The 21,840-nt window shown below is 36.7% G+C and overlaps 1 protein-coding gene across 1 annotated transcript in view; it reads left to right on the top strand.

Moving 5' to 3' along the window:
• CPS1 (carbamoyl-phosphate synthase 1) overlaps nucleotides 1-21,840 on the top strand; it is a 151,648-nt gene that overhangs the window by 36,787 nt on the left and 93,021 nt on the right. Inside the window, 10 exon segments of the mRNA XM_021008717.1 lie at nucleotides 4,214-4,303; nucleotides 5,982-6,110; nucleotides 6,917-7,023; nucleotides 9,044-9,185; nucleotides 9,900-9,977; nucleotides 11,592-11,690; nucleotides 12,475-12,570; nucleotides 17,022-17,211; nucleotides 19,224-19,381; nucleotides 20,960-21,088. Of these exon segments, the coding sequence (XP_020864376.1) occupies nucleotides 4,214-4,303; nucleotides 5,982-6,110; nucleotides 6,917-7,023; nucleotides 9,044-9,185; nucleotides 9,900-9,977; nucleotides 11,592-11,690; nucleotides 12,475-12,570; nucleotides 17,022-17,211; nucleotides 19,224-19,381; nucleotides 20,960-21,088 (1,218 nt within the window).

Here is a 21,840-nt window from a genome sequence, read left to right as displayed (position 1 = left end):
GCACAATAACTCAGTATGACTGGAACAAGTGCATGGAAGGAAGAAGAGTCAGATAATAGATGTTTAAAGGTCAGACTAAGACATGTGTGAGGCAGCATGGCACAGTGGAAAGAAGGCTGCCTGGGAGTCTGACAACCTCAGTTTAAATGTTGACTTTACTACTTTATGACCTTGGGCAGTCACTGAACCCCTTTGGGACTCAGTTTCCTCCTTTGTAAAGTAAGGCAGTTGGCTATAATTTCCTCTAAGTTCCCTTCTAGCTTTAAATCTACAATCCTATGCTTTTATCATCCTATAGGCAATAGGGAAGTATAGAAGGTTTTAGCACTGGAAAATTAAATGATCAGACCTGTGCATTATTTAGAAGACTGGCAGCTATGTGAAGAATGGAATGCATAGCAGTACCTCTTGCTGCTGCAATGACTTTGTGCAAGTCAATTAACTTTTCTCAGGCTTTGCCAGATCTAGATCTTTTCCCGCTACCTTATTTCATTTGGTTATCTCATAAGCGCTCATAATTTCAGTTATCATTTCAATGTGGATGACTCTCAGATATACGTTTCCAGCCCTAATCTGTCTCCTGACCTCCAGTCTTGTGTCTCCAAGTGCCTATTTAGACAGTTTATGCTTTGCCTCAAACCTTTCCCTCTTCCTAATTTTCCTGTTACTGTCCAGAGTACCATCAATCTCCCAGTCACATAGGCTCACAATCTAGGTATCATCCTCAACTTCTCATTGTTTCTCACTCGTCCTTATCCAATCAATGGTTTGGTCCTGTTGTTTTCATCTTCATGACATGCCCCCTTCTCTCTAACATTGACACCGTCTTGGTGCAGACCCTTGTCAGCCCACTCAGCTGTCAAGTTGATTTTCCTAAGGAAAGATTTGACCATGTCACCCTCTCCCCCATTCAATAAATGCCAGTGGCTCCCTATTATATCTGGAACCAGATATAAAACCCTCTGTGTATCTTTTAAAGTCCTTCATAATTGGCTCCTTTCTCCTTTTCTTGTGCCTTACTCCCCTCAATGTACTCTGTGATCCCTTTTGCTATTCCTCACCTACATCTACTGAATGTGAGCCTTTTTCCTGGATGTTCTCCATGCCTGGAATGCTTTCCCTCTTCATCTCTGCCTCCTAGCTTTGCTGAACCCCTTCAAGTCTCAGCTAAACTCCTACCTTCTTTTAGAAGTCTTTCCTAGTCCTCTTTAATCTTAGTGAGATTCCCTTTGAGATTGCTTCCAATTTATCCTGTATACCCCTTGTTTGTACACAGTATTTTGCATATTGCCTCTCACTAATTAGACTGTGGGATCCTGGAGAAGAAAGACTGTTTTTGCCTTTGTTGTGTCTGCAGCACAGTGACTGGCACATAGTAGGTGCTTAATAAATGCTTGTTGATTGAATGACTGACCCTATGGTTCTAGTACAAACCAAATGTGATGAGGTCCTGAGCTGGGATGGTGGCAGTGTCAGTAGAAAATAGAAAACAGGTTTGAGAGATGTAGTGTTAGTAAAATAGGGCACAGGTGGCAATTGATTGTATGTGGGGAGACCACAGAAGGGAAGAGACAAAGATGAGTCGTCTGAGTTGAGTTTGGATTGTCTCTTTGAAGGGCTCTACGGCACGAGGTTGTAAATCTAAGACCTGCCAGTAGAAGGCAGTGTGATCCCTTTAGATAAGTTACCTGCACAACCTCACTGAGCCCCTCGAGTTTTCTGATTTGAGAGATTCCTCACAGCCAAGCTGGAGTTTATTTGCCCTGAGAAAGAAGGTCTGGTATGTCTTTTTTTTTTTTATTAGATTTTATTTTAGAAAAGTTGGAAGGAAAAATACTTGGAGACTTCAAAGATTTGCAGCTTGCTTGGTTTGAAGATTTTCTCCACTGACACAGATTCACAACCCCCTTATAACACGCACACTCTTTGAGAGTTATGGTGGCCAAAAAATCATTACTCCCTGCCCAGCTGAATGAGAAGAGGCAGTGTGCTGAAATGGGGAGGTGCTTGATTCTAATCCCATCTCTATTACTGCCTGTGAGACCTGAGTAAGTCACAGCCTCGTTGGGCTTCAGATTCCTCATCTGGAAAGTGGAGGTATTGGACTAGATGACCTCGAATGTCCCTTCCAGTGCTAGGTCTTTTGATCTATGAGAAGCTTCTGTGACCGGGCTGAGGAATAAAATAACAGACATACAGTCTGTCATCAGTCTATACTTGTTTTCAAAGCCTTGTCAGATTTTATTCTCTTGGCATAGCTTTTGAGACCTCAGGGGGACCTCTGGTTCACAGTGCAGTGCTGGGGAGAAGAACATAGTGGAGAGAATGAAAGACAATTTAAGACACAAATCTTGATTTTTGCTCAAGTGAAATGTAATATTCTTAACTAACAATTCTTAGAGTATTAGATTTAGAACTGGAAGGGACCATAGAGGCATCAAACCTCTCATTTTATAGTTAAAGAAACTGAGGCCCAGAAAGGGTAGTTGACCTGGCCAGGGTCACATAAGGTGTAAGTAGCAGAACTTTGGTTGAAATCTATATTCTGTGACTCTGAATCCAGTCTTTTTTCACTGTACCATACTTTTGCTGGTGATACTATATGACCATGAGTTATGGAACACATCAGTCTCTGAAGAATTCAAGTTGTAGCTCATCCGAAAGACAATAGTGAGGCATGTGGGTACAAGGATGCTGCAACATATTACCAGTCAAAAACTGTGCAGATGTAGTGTAAAGGATATCATCAGAGAGACGTCTGCCCAGACAAAGATGTGAGAGAGCCACACGAGTGATAACCAGGTGATAGCTTGTCTGCGTGGTCCATCGCTGTTCATGCAATATCAAGAGATGGAAACCAAGGTTCCAGCTTCTTGGTACTTACCTCTTCCCTAGCCCTGTTTCCCTTCCCCTACTATATTAAAGTCTTAATGGGAGGGTATTAATAAGAGTTACATAAATGAGTTGGCATAGAAAGGTTTTAAACTGTAACATAGGATGGAATATGCAGATTAATGAAATTATAGATCTCTTGTTATTTGGTTGTTTCAGTTGAGTCTGACTCTTCATGACCCCATTTGGAATTTTTGTGGCAAAGATCCTCGATTGGTTTGCCATTTTCTTCTCCATCTTTTATGGATGAGGAAATGGAGGCAAACATCGTTAAGTGACTTACCCAGGGTTACAAAGATAGTAAGTGTCTGAGGTCGGATTTAAACTCATCTTCCTGACTTCAGGATCAGCACTCTATGTACTGTGCCATCTAGCTGCCCAAATTATAGACCTATTAAAGTACAATTAGTTGTCCTGTCTAGTTCCAATATCCAATGTCTATGATTTCATATAAACATCTTAACTTTTAAAAATTTCTGTAAAGGTAGAAAGCCTTTTTCAGCCAAGTAAATTTCAGCTTTCATCCTGTCACACAACTAAAAGATAGTTGTCATTTAGAAAGTTCTGAAAAACTCTCAGGAAAGGTATAAGAAGTTTAATGCTAAAAGTAAGAATTAAATTGAGAAGTTCAGACCCTTATGTCCTCTGTCCATTTCTGCCATTTTTGACTTTGAGTTGTGGTCAAGTTGTTTTTCCCTAATGTCAAAGTAGTACTTAAAGTTGAGTTAATGACTATGAAGTGCTTTTGATACCCCATTATGAAATCTGACCTCTAAACACAGTTTTTCCAAAACAACCTAGGGAGACCACAGGTAATCTCATACTGATTTTTTATACTTCAGAATCTTTGCATAGACTTATTACACAATCACTCAGCTCTACCACATCCTATCTTTATTGCAAGCTGAGGATCAAGTGGTGTTTAAGGCATGATGTATCTATTACCGCATCTGTCTAGTGCTGAATCAGACAATAATACTTGAAAATTCCACTGCTGCTAGCTGTTAATGAGGCAAAACATGGGAAAGATGGTCGTTAACTATGGAAACAACCAATTCTTAAGGATCATTGTTATTACTGTAATCAACAGTATATATAAAACAGCAAAGTACATTTAAAAAAATTTCATAAAAAAAGATTCAATCTGTGGCACTTGCTGAGCCTTTCTTGCAAATTGATTGTTAACTGCCAGTCACTCCCCAGTAGTTAGCAATCAATCTGCCACCAGTCTAAGTGCAAAACATCCCCAAATGTGTTTATGATATTGGTGTGTCACTCACAATAGTAGCTTCCCTCTAACTTTCTTGATTTCAAAATGCAGGATGTCAAGGTCTACGGCAAAGGGAATCCTATTAGAGTGGTTGCTGTAGACTGTGGAATAAAGCAGAATGTAATCCGTTTACTAGTGAAGGTAAGTCATTCCCATCCTCCCTCTTTTCTTTGGAGTGAGGATTTCTCACAGTTTTGTTTTTTGGAGGGTTTTTTGATGCTTGGTTGAAGACAATCACAGAATTGTTGCCTTGGTCATCGGAGGATGCTTCTGGGGGGTAGTAGGTTTCTCTTGGCTCTTTGGTTCACTAAGGGAAAAGCTTTTCATTTTAGTTTTGCTGGAGACAGAATAGAAAAAGTGCTGGATAAGGAGTCAAAGGATGGGAGAGACTCCTTCACTCATTGTCTGTATGAATGTGGGCAAGTCCCTTTCCCTCTCTGGGCTTCAATATCCTCATGTATAAAATGAGGGGATTGGACTAGATATGGTCCTATAATCCTGCTTAGTAGATGTCAAAGAACTCTCTAGCTCTCAGCACAGAAAAAGCAATTGAATACTTGTTCTTCTTTACTGGAAAGTGAATGGATGCTTTCTGTCCCATTCCATGATGCTCTGGGATATGCCAGGTGGGCACCAAAGAACTAGAGAAAGTCCTTGATTGCATTATATATGCCTTGTCTTTGCATGCCCTGACCTGGTGCTTCTACTGTTACAGTGTCTTGAGATAGCACAGGCTTAATAAAAGTTCTCATATTAATTTTGACTTACCAAATTCAGGCAATCCTTGCAAATTCTTTAGAGGGTGGTATTTTTTTCCTTTTGAGGTATTCTGTGGTTATTATTTTTCCCTGAGGAAACAATTTGCTGTGATGACAGAATTTCCCCTTCCCCTTTCCTTTCTTAAGATTAGCATTGTCCAAAGACTAATTCGAAAGCATCTCAAATTATTGGCAGCCCATTATTAACCTTGGGATATACTTAACGGTGAATATGTACTTTGTATCTATTTTGATGTCAAAGAATTTATATTCTCATATCCAAAATCAGTCTGACAAAATTAATCATCATTTCATAGAAAATGTGGTCAGACGCTGGGGAAGAAAGTTGATTAACAGATAATGAAGAAAAGGTACCTACAGGGTAATGTTAAGGAAGGTCAGGGCAGGCCAGCATGAACTATACAGAAAAGAAATTTCTCATTTTTTTGTTAACCCTCCTTGATTCTGGATAATAAATATATCCTGTGTATAGTATGACCTTAATTATGGAGCTTTTGTACACATACTACTTCTTAAATCTGTAAACAGATGTATTTTTTGCTTTGTAAGATCCAACTTGAATGGAGTATATTCTCAGTTCTCTGTTACCTAAATGGTACTGTTTGAATCACATAAAATACCATGACTTTTAGAAATGATTTCTTATTTGGCAAAACAAAGCTCCTTGTTATTTGAATTGTGGACTTGATTTTTTTCAAGAGAGTGGATGGGTAGCGATAATAAAAATGACAGTATAATGCTTTAAGGTTTGCAAAGCACTTTACATTTACCCTATTTGATCCTCACAACAACCCTGTGAGGTAGGTGGTATTTTTATCCCCATTTTCCAGATGAGGAAACTGAGTCTGAAAAAGGCCTTGTCCAGGGTAACACAGCTATCTCACTTTTTAAAAGGAGTATATATATATATATATATCTCAAACAACCCTTCCTCATTATCTCTTTTCTTTTTCTTTTTTTCATTTTTCTCACTTAATAGTATTTTATTTTTTCCAATTACATGTAAACATAGTTTTCAACATTGATGTTTCTTTTTCTAGAGAGGAGCGGAAGTACATTTAGTTCCTTGGAATCATGATTTCACCAAGATGGAATATGATGGACTTTTAATAGCTGGAGGGCCTGGAAACCCAGCTCTTGCACAGCCTCTAATTCAGAATGTCAAGAAGGTACAATGTGCATGGAGTCTGTGTGTAGGTTGGTAGACAGAGGGTCATATGTGATGAGAGTGCTATGAAGAATTTCCTAAACATTGGGTTTTTTAAAAAAAACTATTTGTTTCAACATAAACATTCTTTGCATCTCTCAGAGGCAGCAAAGATAAATTATTCTACTGGGGAAACAAGTAGGAGAGAGAGTGCCAGAGATAATGGAACCTGTTCCTCAGGCCAAAAAAAAAAAAAGCAACTTTCAGGCCATTCCATAGGATCAGGACAGATGATACCCAATCTTCATCTACCCAGTCTACATCTGCCCTCTATATCTGCAGTGTTAGAACAAGATAATTCACATTCGTGAAGATGACCTTATTCTTTAGAAAGTTGTGCGAGACAGGAAACCTAACGCTTAAAATAGGCAGTTAGTTTGTAAATTCAGGCCTTTAGGTCCCTTTTCTAGCCTACTCATCCTTCATTTTGTGACTTTGGGAAAATGATTCTTGGGAAAATGTCTGTGGAGATGGCCTTTTCCTTTCCTCATAGTAGTATGAAATTTTAAACCATCAACCAAGAAGGATTAAACTATGCTTGGTTTAGTTTTAGTGTTTAGTGTATTTTACTGCTTTCTGAATCTTTGAAAAGTGTCACTTGTCAAGGGCATCTGCTGTTCATCAGTTAACCAGAGGTTTTGCCAAATTAATTGAAATGCCATTCTATATAATTGGGTTCATCCTATACTGATAGAGAAGAAAAGCTTTACTATTAGTGCCTTTCTGAGTTATCAATATATGGAACTAATAACAGTCTTTCCTTTACAGATCTTGGAAAGTGATCGTAAAGAGCCTGTGTTTGGAATTAGTACAGGGAATTTAATAACAGGATTAGCAGCTGGAGGCAAGACCTACAAAATGCCCATGGCCAACAGGTAGGCAAGAGCTGTTTCAAAACAAAGGGACTAGAGACAACTTTTTTCCATTTTTGGTTTAGTCATGTTAGTCACCCAAGTCCTCTGGAGAGCCAAGCAGGACACCCTCAGAAAGCCTGCCACACAACACTTTGGGCATTATACATAGATGGCTGTAATGTTCCATGGCTCATCCTGTTAGAATGCATACTGGTGCACACAGCTGAGCTAACATCACCTGCGGCATGTGCTGCCAGTCTACATATTCACAGCCTCTGACTGAATATCTGAGGCCATGTATTTTGTACATGGAAAGGAAGCCTTTCCTCAAAGACCCATTTGCTACCATTTGTATCTACTTCCCCAGAAATTAAACAAGTTCTTAATAGTTAGAGATAGAGGCACAGCCAGTAATTCTGCTTTCCAAAAAAGGAAGGCAATGATGTAAAATGTAAATGATAGTCCAGTTTCAGAAAAATGCTGTTATCTATAAATGGCCAGTTCAGTTCAACCTAGGATTATGAAATATTGAGAGCTGGAAAGGTTACTGTCTTTCTTAGTCCTGTGCTTTACAGATGAGAAACCTGAATCCCAGAGAGGTAAAGTAATTTCTTCAAAGTCATGCAATTAATCATTCTATCAATCTGTCCATCAATCAACAAACAAGGGCAGCATGGTATAACAAATGAAGAGCTGGCCTTGAAACTAACAAGGCCTGGGTTCACGTCTTGCCTTTGACACATAGTGACCCTGGGCAAGTCACTTAGCTTCTCAATGCTTGAACAACTCCCCAGACTATAAGTTGAAGAGACGGTGGTATCTTGCAGTGGTAGAGGGAGTTTACTTACTCGGGAATTCCCTTTACAAATGAAATTAGAGGTCTGGTGCCTATCCTGATGTGCCAGGTAGTAGGTTGAGTGATCGTGGTGCAAAAGAAAGATAAAAACACAAAAATGACCCCTGCACTTACATATTAATGGGGGAAGTGATAGGACTGGCACTCTAGTGAGGTCTTCTGAGCCTTTTCCTCAATGAGCCTGTTTTCTCACATGTAAAATGAGGATAATAATAGCTGTAGAACGTAACTCAAATGAGATAATATATGCATAATATAGAGTAATGACAATAATTAATAGTACTTACAATAGTATGGTAACAGTAATTAATAGTAATGACAATAACAGTATTATTATCATTGCTATTCATGATAGTCTTATGATATTCTTTGGAAAATTTGCTTTGAATTCAGGATATTAGCAGCATTTTCAAAAGAAAAATAACATGAGAAACTTGAGTTGGTGGTTCCTTATATACTTGAACTTACTCTTTTGCCCCCAAAGTATATTAATTTAATCAACAGTAATATGGTACAGTGGACAGATCATGAGGTTTGTAATCAGAGGATCTCAGTTCAAATCTAGCCTCTGATACTTCTTACTTACATGATCTCAGGAAAGTTATTTAACCTCCCTGGACCTCAAGCTCCGTTATATGTGAAATGAGGGTATTGGCCTAAGATCCCTTCCTTCCTTCCTTCCTTCCTTCCTTCCTTCCTTCCTTCCTTCCTTCCTTCCTTCCTTCCTTCCTTCCTTCCTTCCTTCCTTCCTTCCTTCTTTCCTTCCATAGAATTATTCACAACTAGTTCATGTGCTTCATAGTTTTCTCTTTATTTCCTTTTAAAACTTTTAATGCTTGCTTTGTGAATTTTTTTGATGCCTTTGAGTAAATAGCTTAACATGTTTGCCAGTTTCTGTAAAGTCAGAGAATAACTTTAAACCACATCATGTAGAGTGCAGTTCTCCCTTCTCTAAGTCCAATTAAAGAAGTGAAGCACAATATCAGGTGTCCAGTATTGATTTTTGTTGGTAAAATGCTTGGATGGGATTAACAATTAATTTGTGACTCCTCTTGAGTGCCAATTTCACTGAGCAACTGAAACCAAAAGTTTCTTGTTTACTTCCTGTTCATGACCTTATTGACCAAAGCATTTCTGCACTTTCTTATCTTTTTTCTCATTTATTTCTTTCCTTTGCTTTTCAAGAGGGCAGAACCAGCCAGTGTTGAATATCACAAATAGACAGGCCTTCATTACTGCTCAGAACCATGGATATGCATTGGACAGCAGCAGCCTCCCTGCTGGCTGGAAACCACTGTTTATGAACGTCAATGATGAAACAAATGAAGTAAGCACTTTCTTTAAACATTTCGTGGAAGCGATGAGAAGCAGGGGGCTTATATTGCCCTGCTATTCCATTTACATACACCCCTGCTTGTGCAAATGTTCTCTTTTTAGGAACAATTTTATAGGTCATTTGGCACAGTTAGCTACTCTTTAAAAGATATTTTCTTTTTACTTTTTATCATCAGTTGATGCCTTTGGCGTCCCTGTGCCTGAGGTGTCACTGTGCTCATAGCATTGATTAAGGAGTAACATTGGTATTCAGTATACACTAGGAGGTCAGTCTAGTTCTGACCCATCATTAAAGGTTGAAGGTCTAGGATGACCTGGTCACATATATAAGACCCACTTTGGACTCAAGGAGGCCTTGAGTTTTTGTCCTTATACTGGGTCATCTGATAAAAACTTTAGGAAGCAACTTCGTCTTGGGTTGATAAAACCACAGATCAAAATATCTTCTTAAAGATGACCAGTGGGCCCTAGACCAGATCAGAATGCTTCTGAAGACTACCCATGATAATTCTGTCTCCATTTGTCATCTGTCAGGACCAATATTTTCTACATTCCAGTTCCTAAGATGTCCAGATGTTAAAGAGTACTAACTATTAGTTTAGAATAGTCTCTTGAGCAGTGTTCCTCTAAGTTTTCTATTTGAACTTTTTTATACCAGTAAAAGCCATTAGCAAAGCTTGATTTTTCCTTCTTCTTGTTCTTTCAGGGAATTATGCATGAGAGCAAACCAATCTTCACTGTCCAGTTCCACCCAGAAGTCAGTCCAGGGCCAACAGACACAGAGGTATGTCAGAAGGATAATTTCTGTTAACTAAAGTAGATTTTTATTATTGAACGTTTATAAGAAATATAAAGAAACCAAAACAACCATCAAGGCCTTTGTGTAGCTATTTGGGAAGTGTTTGGTTAACAAGTTTAGTATTAAAATCTCTCTTTGAATGTCATAGAGGAAGTTTTCTTTTTTGAAAAAAATTGGGAAAGTCCTTAGGAAACCAGATGCTATTTTTGTAGAAATACATTATCATTCTAATACATTTCAGTTCTCAAGTTTACAATTGTTGAGCTATGCAAATGAATTCCCTCTTGCTCTCTCTTGTTCTCATAACTGAAATGAAATTTTAATCCCCCATCTGTGACTTCACAAAAATCCCTATGGCAACTGGTTGTGTAGCCACTGAGGATGAATAAGCAGCAGCAGGAGAAGTTAGGGTATTGAGGGTGCTGGGAAGGAGAGAGGGCATGTGTGCACATAAATATTATTCAGTCATTTTAAGAAAAGAACCATAAGGAATGCTTAGAGGAGATTTGTTTTTAATTTAAATGTTATTACTTTTGTACATTGTTAGTTAAATGCAGAAGAAAGATCTTTTGCTTGAAAAAAGTTCTCTAGGCATTATTGAGAGATATCTGGGAAATTGGACTTTCCCTTGTGTCATGGTATGCTTTTTTTGTTGCACTGACCATTCTTCTTCAAGGTCAACTGGAATATTATATTCAGAAGGGAAATTTTGTGAAATGAGGAAGGGCCTGAAAAATCCTGTGTCCTCTTCATGAACTGATTGCTTTGCATTGCCTTTTGTGGCATTAGCATTAATCTTCTGCCTCAATATTTGCTGAAAATGCATATTATCATTAGTAGGTAACATAGAAAGTAAACTCCTTGAGGGTGGCGACTGTTGTTTTTGTCTTTGTAATCCTAGTGCCTTGAAGATAGTAGATACTTGTTGAACCGAATTGAATTATATTGACTGCCTAACTTACACCTAAACAAAGTAGAGCTTAAATTGTAACTATTATTCTTCCCTATTTAATCTGCCATGGGCTATTATATGCAACCTTAAATTTGAAAATGTCCTTCTAGTAGATTTATCTTGATTAATAATTGGGAATGTTGTATTTAGGATGCACACTAACCCTCCTTATACATCTACATTTTAGTTCTTCCAAATGTTTAGTAAATTAAGCGCTGGGACTGAAACTTTTCCTGTTTAGTAAAAGTAAAGTTTCCAGTTTCTAGTAAAAAAGTAAAGTTTCTGGTTAGGTTTGAGAAAATAAAATCTCTAGTTCTTTGATTTGTTAGAAATAAAAATATATACAGATTCCCCCCGCCCCTCCCCCTACATACCTCATAGTCAATAGTAACTTCAGAGTGAACAAGGGAAAGAACATAAATCTTTGGGTCAAAAAATTGAATTTGAAGGAGTAGAAAAAATGAAGAAATTAATAACTCCCATCTGTACTCAGAAGACATTATTTTGAATGTTCATAGATTGTGAGAAACTTATTTTCACTGTGACATTAGTGGGGTGGTAGAACGTTGAGGTAGGTTTTTGTTGTAATATTTGAAAAAAGTATGACAATTTTGAAATCTCAACTATTTGCTTATTTTATTTCACAGTACCTATTTGATTCTTTTTTGTCACTGATAAAGAAGGGGAAAGGGACCACTGTTCCATCAGTTCTACCCAAACCTGCACTAGTAGCATCTAGAATTGAGGTCAGTATATATGTACTTGTTTTTAGTTTTTATTGTATGGATTTTCATGACAGAATAATGGTTTTGAAATGAAAAGTATGAAGAATAATGGCAAAATCATGAACAATAAAAATTTCAACAGAAGAGTTTTATTTGCTTCTGATGATGTTTATTAGAATTCTCTTATTTCATGTTAACATTAAAAGTCTTTTATTTTTTCATCCCAACCTAAGTAGTTGAGTACATGCAAGTAAAAGCTTTTAATGGAGAGTAGGATTTTGCTTCACTTAGAGTTTTTTACATTCCCATACTACCTAATAAGCAGCAGAAAGGTACAGATATTTGAGATAGAGTTTAACTCAGATACTGCAAAGAATGGCAAATGAAAGACTTCTGCTGTGAAATCTTGTCTTCATTAGTGTCATAAATTTAATAACTTGGTATCTTTCTATCTAAAAAGCAAATAGATAATTAATAATATAATACAATATTGGTATCCTATGTATTTGAATATCTAGTTTCCTACATGATTCTTTTATCAGTGTAACAAGAAACCATGGATAAAAGGCTAGAGGGTATAAATAATTTGTATAAAATATGAGTCACTTTAAACTAAATTTTTGTTAAGGAAATGTCTTAAACTTTTGAGTCTACAGTGAATTGGAAGATAGCTGAATTTATATATCTTAAATTTTTTTTCTCAGTTTAGGAACCTGAATGAATGAAAATAACTGGATTCTCTTCCTTTTGTTTACCATCCTTCCTATGCATCTAACTGATAACAATAATTATCTTTTTAAAAAAGGTTTCCAAAGTCCTTATCCTGGGATCTGGGGGTCTGTCCATTGGCCAGGCAGGCGAATTTGATTACTCAGGATCTCAAGCTGTAAAAGCCATGAAGGTGAGCGAATATCATGCTTAATCAACACTAGTTTGTGTCCTTGAATGAGCCTGATTAGTACTTCATTATTTAAAAGTTATGACAACATAACTGTTACAAAGTAATTTATAATTGTTTTCTTAGTTGTTTCTTCTATGTTTTATGTTTCAGAGAGTTAGAACTATTTCAAAAGCCAAAATAAATTATATGTCTCCTTTTGGAACCTTTATGTTTAGAAAAAAAGTTGTTGATTTTGAATGGGAACTAAATTTATTTTCCATTATTCTTTAACTTGTCTTATACCCTAAATTGTACTCCTTACATTGAAGAACTTTAGCAAGAAGGATTTTTCACAGAATTGGAATTGTGTCCCCAGCTCACTATTTTATTTATGTAATTCCATCATGACCTCTAAATCTTTCAAGATGCATTGAAGGAGAAAGTGGTCTGAAAGCAGGGTTTTCTCTAAGGAATCTGGCCCCCTGGAAGATGCACAGGCCCAAACTCAACTTAGTTCTTGCTAAATTTGTAACTGGCTGATCAAGACAAAAATAGCCATAGGTATATCTTGTGTTTGCTGTTTGCACTGTCTTTACGAAAAATTCCAGTTTTCTGTATCATTCACTGAAGAGCCAGCTTGTCACTCTCTTGATTAAGGCTCTCTTTTCCTTGCCTCTTCCAGGTATGACAAGGGTAGAGAATGTGGATAGACATCTGAGGGCAGGAAAAAATCAGCTTTGTTGGGTTTTTGAGACAAGTGAATCAGGGTTAAGCTCTCATAATATAGGGTAGGTTGCTGCCTCACTTTAGGTCAAGTTGATATTTGAACCATTATCTGACATATTCTTACTCTCAACAACTTACAAAGTTGACATGCTTCTTGCCATAGAAATAAAGAAGCCAAGCCAACTGGATTACTCTGTACTACAGATTCAAGTGTCTTCAGAAGAACCTGAGAGCAGCTTCCTGTCCTGTTCAGTTTCCCTCTCCCCTTTGACTAGTTGACCCTAGAAATTGCTTGGATTGGCTATGTGATAACAACAGCAATTATAGTCATTGATATGAACTTCTTGCCATTTGTGCCTAATTACCATGCAGCACAATAAAAATTATGCATATGATTAAGAGAGAAAAGGTCACAGAGAGCAAGCACTCCCTCTGGATGGACTGATTAGCACTAAGAGCAGAACTAGCAAGGGAAGTAAAGATTCCCAAGGAAGGCCAACCTAGCTGATCAGTTTATGAAAGTTAACTGCAGCAAAATTCCAATATTTTTCATAAGTTTTGTAGAAATAAGAGGAGGAAAGAAAATTTTGCAGAACTAGGAGGAGAGCATCTCCAAACCTTTCACTTGGAGATGCAGTTGAATGGTCCTTGTTCTCAAATAAGCATGTATCTGTAAGGTTACCTTTCTTGTAACTTTTATTTGGTTACAGCACCAACTTGTAATCTATACATTCATGTGTATTTAGTCTCTGTGGCTTGTCAGCCACATAATATTGTCATTTGCTCACAATTTAAACATATCAAAGGGAATATAAATTTCATTCTTTTGCCTTACTGATAGTTGGATAGTTCTTATGTATGAATGTAAACATACACACATGCATATGCATACATGTTTGTATGTATACATATATACCACACATGTATACATACTTACATTTTCTATACACATACACATATGCGTATGTACATACATATGAGCCTCAGGTATTTTTAGTACTAACTAAAGGGAGAACTTTTCTTCCTCCCACTAGCAGCCCCTCTGAGTGACTGCAGCACCCAGCAAGATACCAATCGCAAAACCATGTTTCCATTTTGAAGTTATTATATATTTGCTCTCCAGAAGACTGGTTTTGGATAATCTAATTACTTTCCTTTATGGAAATATAGCATATTCCTTGAGGATACAGAGGCAAAGTGGATCCTTCCTGCTTTGAAGGCAGACACTCAACTCCACAAGGCAGTTACTACATTTGGCTGTTACTGAGGGTGGTCATATATGATCTTTAATCTCCCTATTCCAAAACAGGATTTTGGAAGTTTTCCCTAGCCTTTGAAGAACTGTATTTGTTAAGAGGATGACTTGGAGAACAAGACAATGCCCTTTTATTATCAAGTGGCCAACTGAATTCTGACTGACCCTGGGAGATCTTTTCTGTGTTTTCCTTCTGCTCTCTTCCTTAGTACCTCCAGTATTTAAGAAAAACATTGGACATTCACTGTATATCCAACCTTAGTCAAGTGATTAGCTAACTTGTCCCTTGGAAATCTTATTTACTTTGCTGGTTCTGATCTTTTACTAATCAAACCTTTCAAGGCAATGTGACCTTGCCTCTGGCATCATGTTGATGTAATGCAGTTTATAGAAAATGAGCTCTATTTATAGGAAAGGTGAGTAGGCTCAGGACTATAGTGGAATAAAGGAGGTTAGCAAGTATCAAGTATGATATGCAAAGGGTCTTTTACATTATTTTTATCTAAAGATTTTTGTAATCTAACAGACATCCCTTAAAAAGAAGTAGAACACAACCCATCAATTATATCCTTCATGACTGAATTTATCTTTTCAAAGTTTCTTCCAATTCACATGTAGGCAGCTAGATGGTGTAATGGACAGAGCAGTGAGTCTGGAATCAGGAAGTTGTTGTTATTGTTCAGTCATTCAGTTGTGTCTGACTCTGTAACCCAGTGGACCACAGCATGCCAGTATTGTCCATGGGGTTTTCTTGGCAAAGACACTTGAATGCTTTGTCATTTCCTTCTCTTAAGGCAAACAGAGGTTATGTGGCTTGCCCAGGGTCACGCAGCTAGTAGGTATTTGACGTCAGATTTGTACTTAGGTCTTAGAATTTGCCTAAATTTCCTCATCTGTAAAATGGAGATAATAATAGCACCTATCTTCCAAATTGTTGTGAGGATCAAATGGAATAATAATTGTAAAGCACTTAGCACAGTGTATGGCACATATTAAGTGCTATATAAATGTTAGCTATTATTATTATTTTCACATTTTTATATTCATTTTCTGAATTATGTTTTAAGTCCATGGAAACATAGCCACCTCTTCCAGTAGTTAGATAGTTAAGGATAAAGTTGGCAAACTCAAGAAGATGATGAAAGATTCTCTTCTCTTTTACAGTGGAAGCCAGGGTATAATATTCAGTAGTATTCAGTGGCTTCAGAATGAGTTAATATTCTTGGAGTGTCTTGTAGGCATTTAGTGTTTTTCTGTGTCAAGTTTCATATCTTAATTGAAGAGTTACAACCCACCTTCATCTTATTAGTTAGGGGGATGGCATTCTAGTCAGCAAATTCAATAATCAAGTATTAAAGTTTATCTAAAATCTAATCCCTGCCTTCATGTGTTTACATGTCTAAAAGCATATCTTATACAGAAACAAGTAACTGTAGTACTGAATAACATGATATGTAGATCTGAGAGGTGTGGTTTTTTTTGGGGGGACACAATTATCATGCACTGGGGAAATCATGAAAAAAGACTTGGAAGTGGAAAAGACTTTCAAGGATTAATAGATTGATAGAAATTCTATAGGCAGAGGGTTATGAGAGTAGGAACTATCTTTTACCTTTCTTTGTATCCTTAAAGAGTAGCACAGTAACCAGCATAGTGGGCACTTAATGCTTGCTGATTGACTGGAGATTTGAAGGACTAGGGGGCAGTCAGTGTATGCAGTATAATGAACCCTGGAGTTGGTGTCATAAGACTCAGGTTCTGATTCTGAATTTATTACTTACTATCTTATAATGGTGAGGAAGCTGTTTGTTTGTCTGGGCCTTATCATCCTCATCTGTAAAATGAGTAGTTGAACAAGATTACCTCTAAATTCCATTATATTTATAAAACTATGATCCTTTGACTATATATAATCCTTCCTTTCAACACATCATATATTTTAAAATTTTGATTAAAAAAAAATCAGAATTTAAATATACTGAGTGAGAGAAAGAGAACCACACTGCTTGTTTTGCTAAGTGTTCTCTCTATCCTGGCATAGAAGGATGTTGTCCTTCATTGCCTATGTGATGGATTGTCTTGAGGGTCTTTCCAGATGTTAGGAATGAGACAATGAAAATGGAAATCTTCATGTATGTATGTATGTACTTTTAAACCATATGGTCATTCTCTTTCTGGATAATGTGTACAGACAGTTGTATAATGTTCTTTCTTATAGCACTACCAGAAGGGATGAAAGCCTAGAAAAAAAAGGTCAACTAGAAATAGATTCCTAGTGCCGCAGGCAAAAAGAGAGCACATCAGCTTTCATTTAAAATACATACATTGTCGTTTTGTTTACCAAATAGTGGAGAGGCAAACAGCCTAGCTGTTGGGCACAGTTCCATTTTCTACCTCATTTTTTTTTTCTTGGAGTCTGGCAATTTTGAAGTTGACTTATGAAAGGAAGGACTAGTGCTCAGAGTTTTAATTTAGCTTTTTTATTTTTCAGGAGGAAAGTGTGAAAACTGTCTTGATGAACCCCAACATTGCTTCTGTCCAGACCAATGAAGTGGGCTTAAAGCAAGCTGATACTGTCTACTTCCTTCCTATCACTCCTCAGTTTGTTACAGAGGTTATAAAAGCCGAAAGACCAGATGGATTGATTCTGGGTATGGGTGGCCAGACAGCTCTCAACTGTGGTGAGTTCTTTGAAGCGATTATATTTTGGGCTAGTAGGCTTTTGTCTGCTATATAACAGGTGATATGTCTTAGAAGTTGAACCATGAACAACTGTACTTTATATTTTTGTGATAACTTTCTTATAAGAAGTAGAAAATATATTTTTAAATGGAAATGATAACTGTTACTGGGCCTATTTCATAAAGAAATAGTAAATTTCATAAAGAAAGAGAGAATATGGGAAGTTTAGTGTGTTCCATTGAATGCTTGGTCTTCTCTAGGGAAGGCAAGTGGATTTCTACTTGCTCCTTTTTCTTTGTTCCAAATCCCACTGCTTCCTTCTTTCTATAAAGAAGGAAAATACTTTACTTGACCTTCATTTTGTTCTTCACAGCTACCACTGGGAATTTTAGGAGAGGAATAAAGAATAATCTGAGATTTGAACCAAGTTTTCTGTCCTTTGAGTATCCCCTATTGCTTTAGCGACAGACCATAACATCTTAGAGACCATCCAGTTCAGTTCCTTCATTTTAAAGGTGCAGAAACTGTAGCTAAAAGAGGCCTAGTGGTGTGCTCAGGTCATGCAGGTAGTAAGTGAATAACTGGGATTTGAACCTAATCCAAATCAGTTCAGTATCCAATTATTAAATGTCTATTATGTTCAAGGTAATCAAGGTAAATATAAAGAAAAAAAATAAAATAATCCTTGTTCTCAAGGAGATTACATTGTAGTATAGGGACATAAAATGGACACAGATAAATAAATACAACCCAAGTCCGCCACTCTTAAAACCCATTTTTAAATATTTTAGAATGTAAAAATTCTCTAGGAGTTGAGATTGTTTGATTCATTGTATTTGTATCCCCAAAACCTAGAACAGCACCTGGCATATAATAGGCACTTAATAAATACTTTTTGATTGATTGGTTTTACAGTCTCCAGGCAGGCCTAAATTGCTTAGCAAAGCCTATGTATGATAGGTTAGTGGAAAACTACAACCTAAGCTTATTGACTATCTTTAAGCAATATAGACATTTATCTAGGATTACTTAAGGGGTGAGTAAATGGTAGTGATAAAGAGAGTAGGGAGGTAGAATGAGGCACTTTGCTTTGGAATGCTGGGAATGGGCTAGTTAAAATCTCAAAGTCTTATAAAAGCCCATGATATTATGACTACAAACTCCCTCCTATTCAAACTGTGCTAATGAATGGTCATTTATTGATTTTAACCATAGCACAGAATAAAATTATCTAATTATGTAGTAGCAAATGTAGTAATCATTAAAGTGCATATGTAAAAAAAGTGTATGTCAAATTAAGCGTCATAGGTATAGATTACAGGAAAGTGGAAGAGTCTGACTTTTGGAGGAGATGAACTTATGTATCTCTTGCTAAGTATGCTGTAATCTATAACTAAAACTTGAGGACATAAATTTTATTATATAGAATTTTTCTAGGAGTTGAATAGAATTAGAACCAAACTTTAAGACAAATAGTTATTCTGTTGGTATTTATAGGCCCACCCTCGGCAATTCTTTAAGTACATTTTGGGACCTCCAGGAAAAAAAGTCAGAAAAAGGCCCTTTTACTATGAGCAAACTCCAAAAGGAATAGCTTTCCAATGGAGAATCACCCTTTTCTTTTGTGCATAATAAGATAATAAATTCACGAGTGAAGCCAGAGAGGCAATGGGAAAGAAGAGTTACAATAATGGAACCTTTAGGAGGAATTTATTTTCAGATCTCAAAATTCTCTTACCACTTGAATGCTTATGTCCTTGTGAGCAACAGTATTATTATTCCTATTTAAATAAATCCACTTGCATAGATGATAGCGATAGTTGTCATTTTGTTAGGACCAGGATACTTAAATCAGTGTTGTTTTCTTTAGGCTATCACACCAGAGGCCATTATGGCTTCTTGAAGTTAAGTTTTAGAAAAAAAAATACTGTATAGCTGGGTTTGCTAAAGGAGAGGTCAGCAGCTAATCTGAAATTCCCCAAACAGCACTTTGTGTTTGCCCCATCTGCAGGAGTGGAGCTATTCAAAAGAGGAGTGCTGAAAGAATATGGTGTAAAAGTCCTGGGAACTTCAGTTGAATCTATCATGGCTACTGAGGACAGACAACTCTTCTCAGACAAACTGAATGAGATTAATGAAAAGATTGCCCCCAGCTTTGCAGTTGAGACGGTGAGGAAATGGTGCCAGTATTTGTTTTGGGGTTGTGGGGATACTACTCATGGTGCACAATGATAATGGTTAAACTCATGTGTATGTACATGCACAATGCATACATGCATATATAGCATATATTTATATACACATATTCAATCTCCAAGAAACTCATGTCTTTTCAGTAGCATCCGTGTAAGAAATATTGGGGACAAGTCTTATATTAATTTTACAGATGGAGAAACATAAGTGCAGAGATTAAGTGACAGACTACGGGTTACTCTGTAGGTCAATGATATGTGTCACTAGAACTCAAGTTCTTTGGTCTGAAAATCAGTGTGGCACTTGCTTGCCAGATGACAGGTAGCAATCATTCACTTGTGCTGCATGTGTGAATGCATAGCAGATTTTGCAAGGTCAAAGACATTTAAATGATTGTGTTGGAATGAAACCTATCTTGGAAATAGGTCATGGTATGCAATTAAGCAAGCTTTATTTTGTGAGTTACTCATATATTAGATTTTTAAAATGAACATTATACCTTTTATTAATTTTTGATAAGTGTTAAGTTTTGTTTGCTGTAAACCTTCTGATAGTTTCTGTTTTCTTAATCCCACCTGATCGCTGAGTCTAACCAAATTATCAATGAGATAATTTTTTATTCAACTTCCATAACATAGATAAAGGAAGTCTCCCACAATCAAGATGAGCACCAGTAAAATTCTATATTGCTAAAATTAAATGATAGCATGCATATTTAGGGCTGAAAAACTGTCAATGAGTATTGCCAGGGTAGGTGTGTTGAATACTTCAGGAAGCTGCTGCCATCCATTCTTTATTTTAAAATTAGTTTTAACTATATCTCCCCTCCTCAAAATGAAAAGCAGGCAGGTAGGGAGTGTATGGTTACATCCCATTTGTGGTCTAATAATGCACCATGGCTGAAAAGCATGACCATCAAGAGATGAACATGTTACTCTGTGCATGTGCGCGTGCATGCATGCGTGCTGTGTGTGTGTGTGTGTGTGTGTGTGTGTGTGTGTGTGTGTGTGTGATATTGGATTGAGTTCTGAACTCAAGAAAAGAAGATCTGAATTCAAAACCTCCTTTAAGTCTGAATGTTTGTGATTCTGGGCAAGTCACTTCACCTTTCTCAGCCTCAGTTTCCTCATCTATCAAATGAGGATAAAAGGGTTTTATGCAAATCAAATAAGGTAGTGTGTATACTAGATGCTTTTCAAACCTTAAAGTTATTTGTTATTGCTATTATCCATGACGTAAGTGGATACTTAAGTCTTGTCTGTGTGGGTGCTTCCTCCAATTGAGCAGCTCACAGCAGCTCCATACCTTATTATGTTGTATGACTTTGTAAACCTGCAATAGAGGATCTATTCAAGGAAACTTTCCTTTGTTTCTTTTAATATCTTGAAAGTGCCAGTGAAACATTTTTAAAATTGTAAGGAGATAAGGGGATGTTATTGAATCATGTTCAATTTTAACTTTACCCCCTCAAATTTTATTCACATGAACTAAACAAACTCTTACAGTTGTCTTTTCTGCTGATGTTGGTTGACTTTTACAATTCTTTGTTTCCAGATTGATGATGCTTTAAAGGCAGCAGATAAGATTGGCTACCCAGTCATGATACGTTCTGCCTATGCCCTTGGTGGATTAGGATCAGGTATCTGTCCAGACAAGGAAACCTTGTTGGATCTTGGCACAAAGGTGTGTATGTCTAAAGATGAACCTGCTACCAACCATATATATTTCATTCAGTAGTAATTCTGCATTTTGTCCAAATCACTATAGCTATGCATATAGATATCTTTTCCTTTTTTATCTAATTACTCTGATATTTTCTAAAAGTGTATTCATTATATATACTGTTAACTTCAGTAATATGAACTTATAATTAATTTCTATCTTCTTTTGCTTCTAAATTATGTCCCAAATCATTAATAAATATACTTTACCATGCATTGATAAGATTGGATAGAATTTAAGGTGTAGTTTTCTTTTCTTTCTGGAAATAATGTAATGGTTTTGACTATACCCAGTAAATTGAATAAATCCACTGTTAATAAACACCTATTTCCCAGGTGCATGATGTTTAATTTAGATGTTATTGTATAATTTATCCCCACAAAAGGGAAATAGTGATTGCTATTAGTCAATAGCTCTTTACTGACTTGTGTGAGTGTGTTCTTTATTAAGAATTCTAAGTACTAACCTCCGAGTTGTAGTGTAGGGCCGGAGGAACTAACAACTGGATAAGTCTGGAAAGATTTGGAGATGATACTTGAGTTGCTCCTAGAAGGGATAGCTAAGAGCTTCAACAAGAAGAGGTGAGGAGAAAGAAACATAGCAGTCATGAGGGAGTGACTGGAAAAAGGCAAAGAAATATATACATATATGTATACATATATGTATGTATACACACATGTGTGTGCATGTACACATACATACATATATACATA

This window comes from Phascolarctos cinereus, unplaced genomic scaffold (assembly GCF_003287225.1).
Source record: "Phascolarctos cinereus isolate Bilbo 61053 unplaced genomic scaffold, phaCin_HiC Scaffold_7;HRSCAF=346, whole genome shotgun sequence".
NCBI lineage: Eukaryota > Metazoa > Chordata > Mammalia > Diprotodontia > Phascolarctidae > Phascolarctos > Phascolarctos cinereus.
Note: the sequence above shows the minus strand (reverse complement) of the source record. Positions and strands in the feature narration are given on the sequence as shown.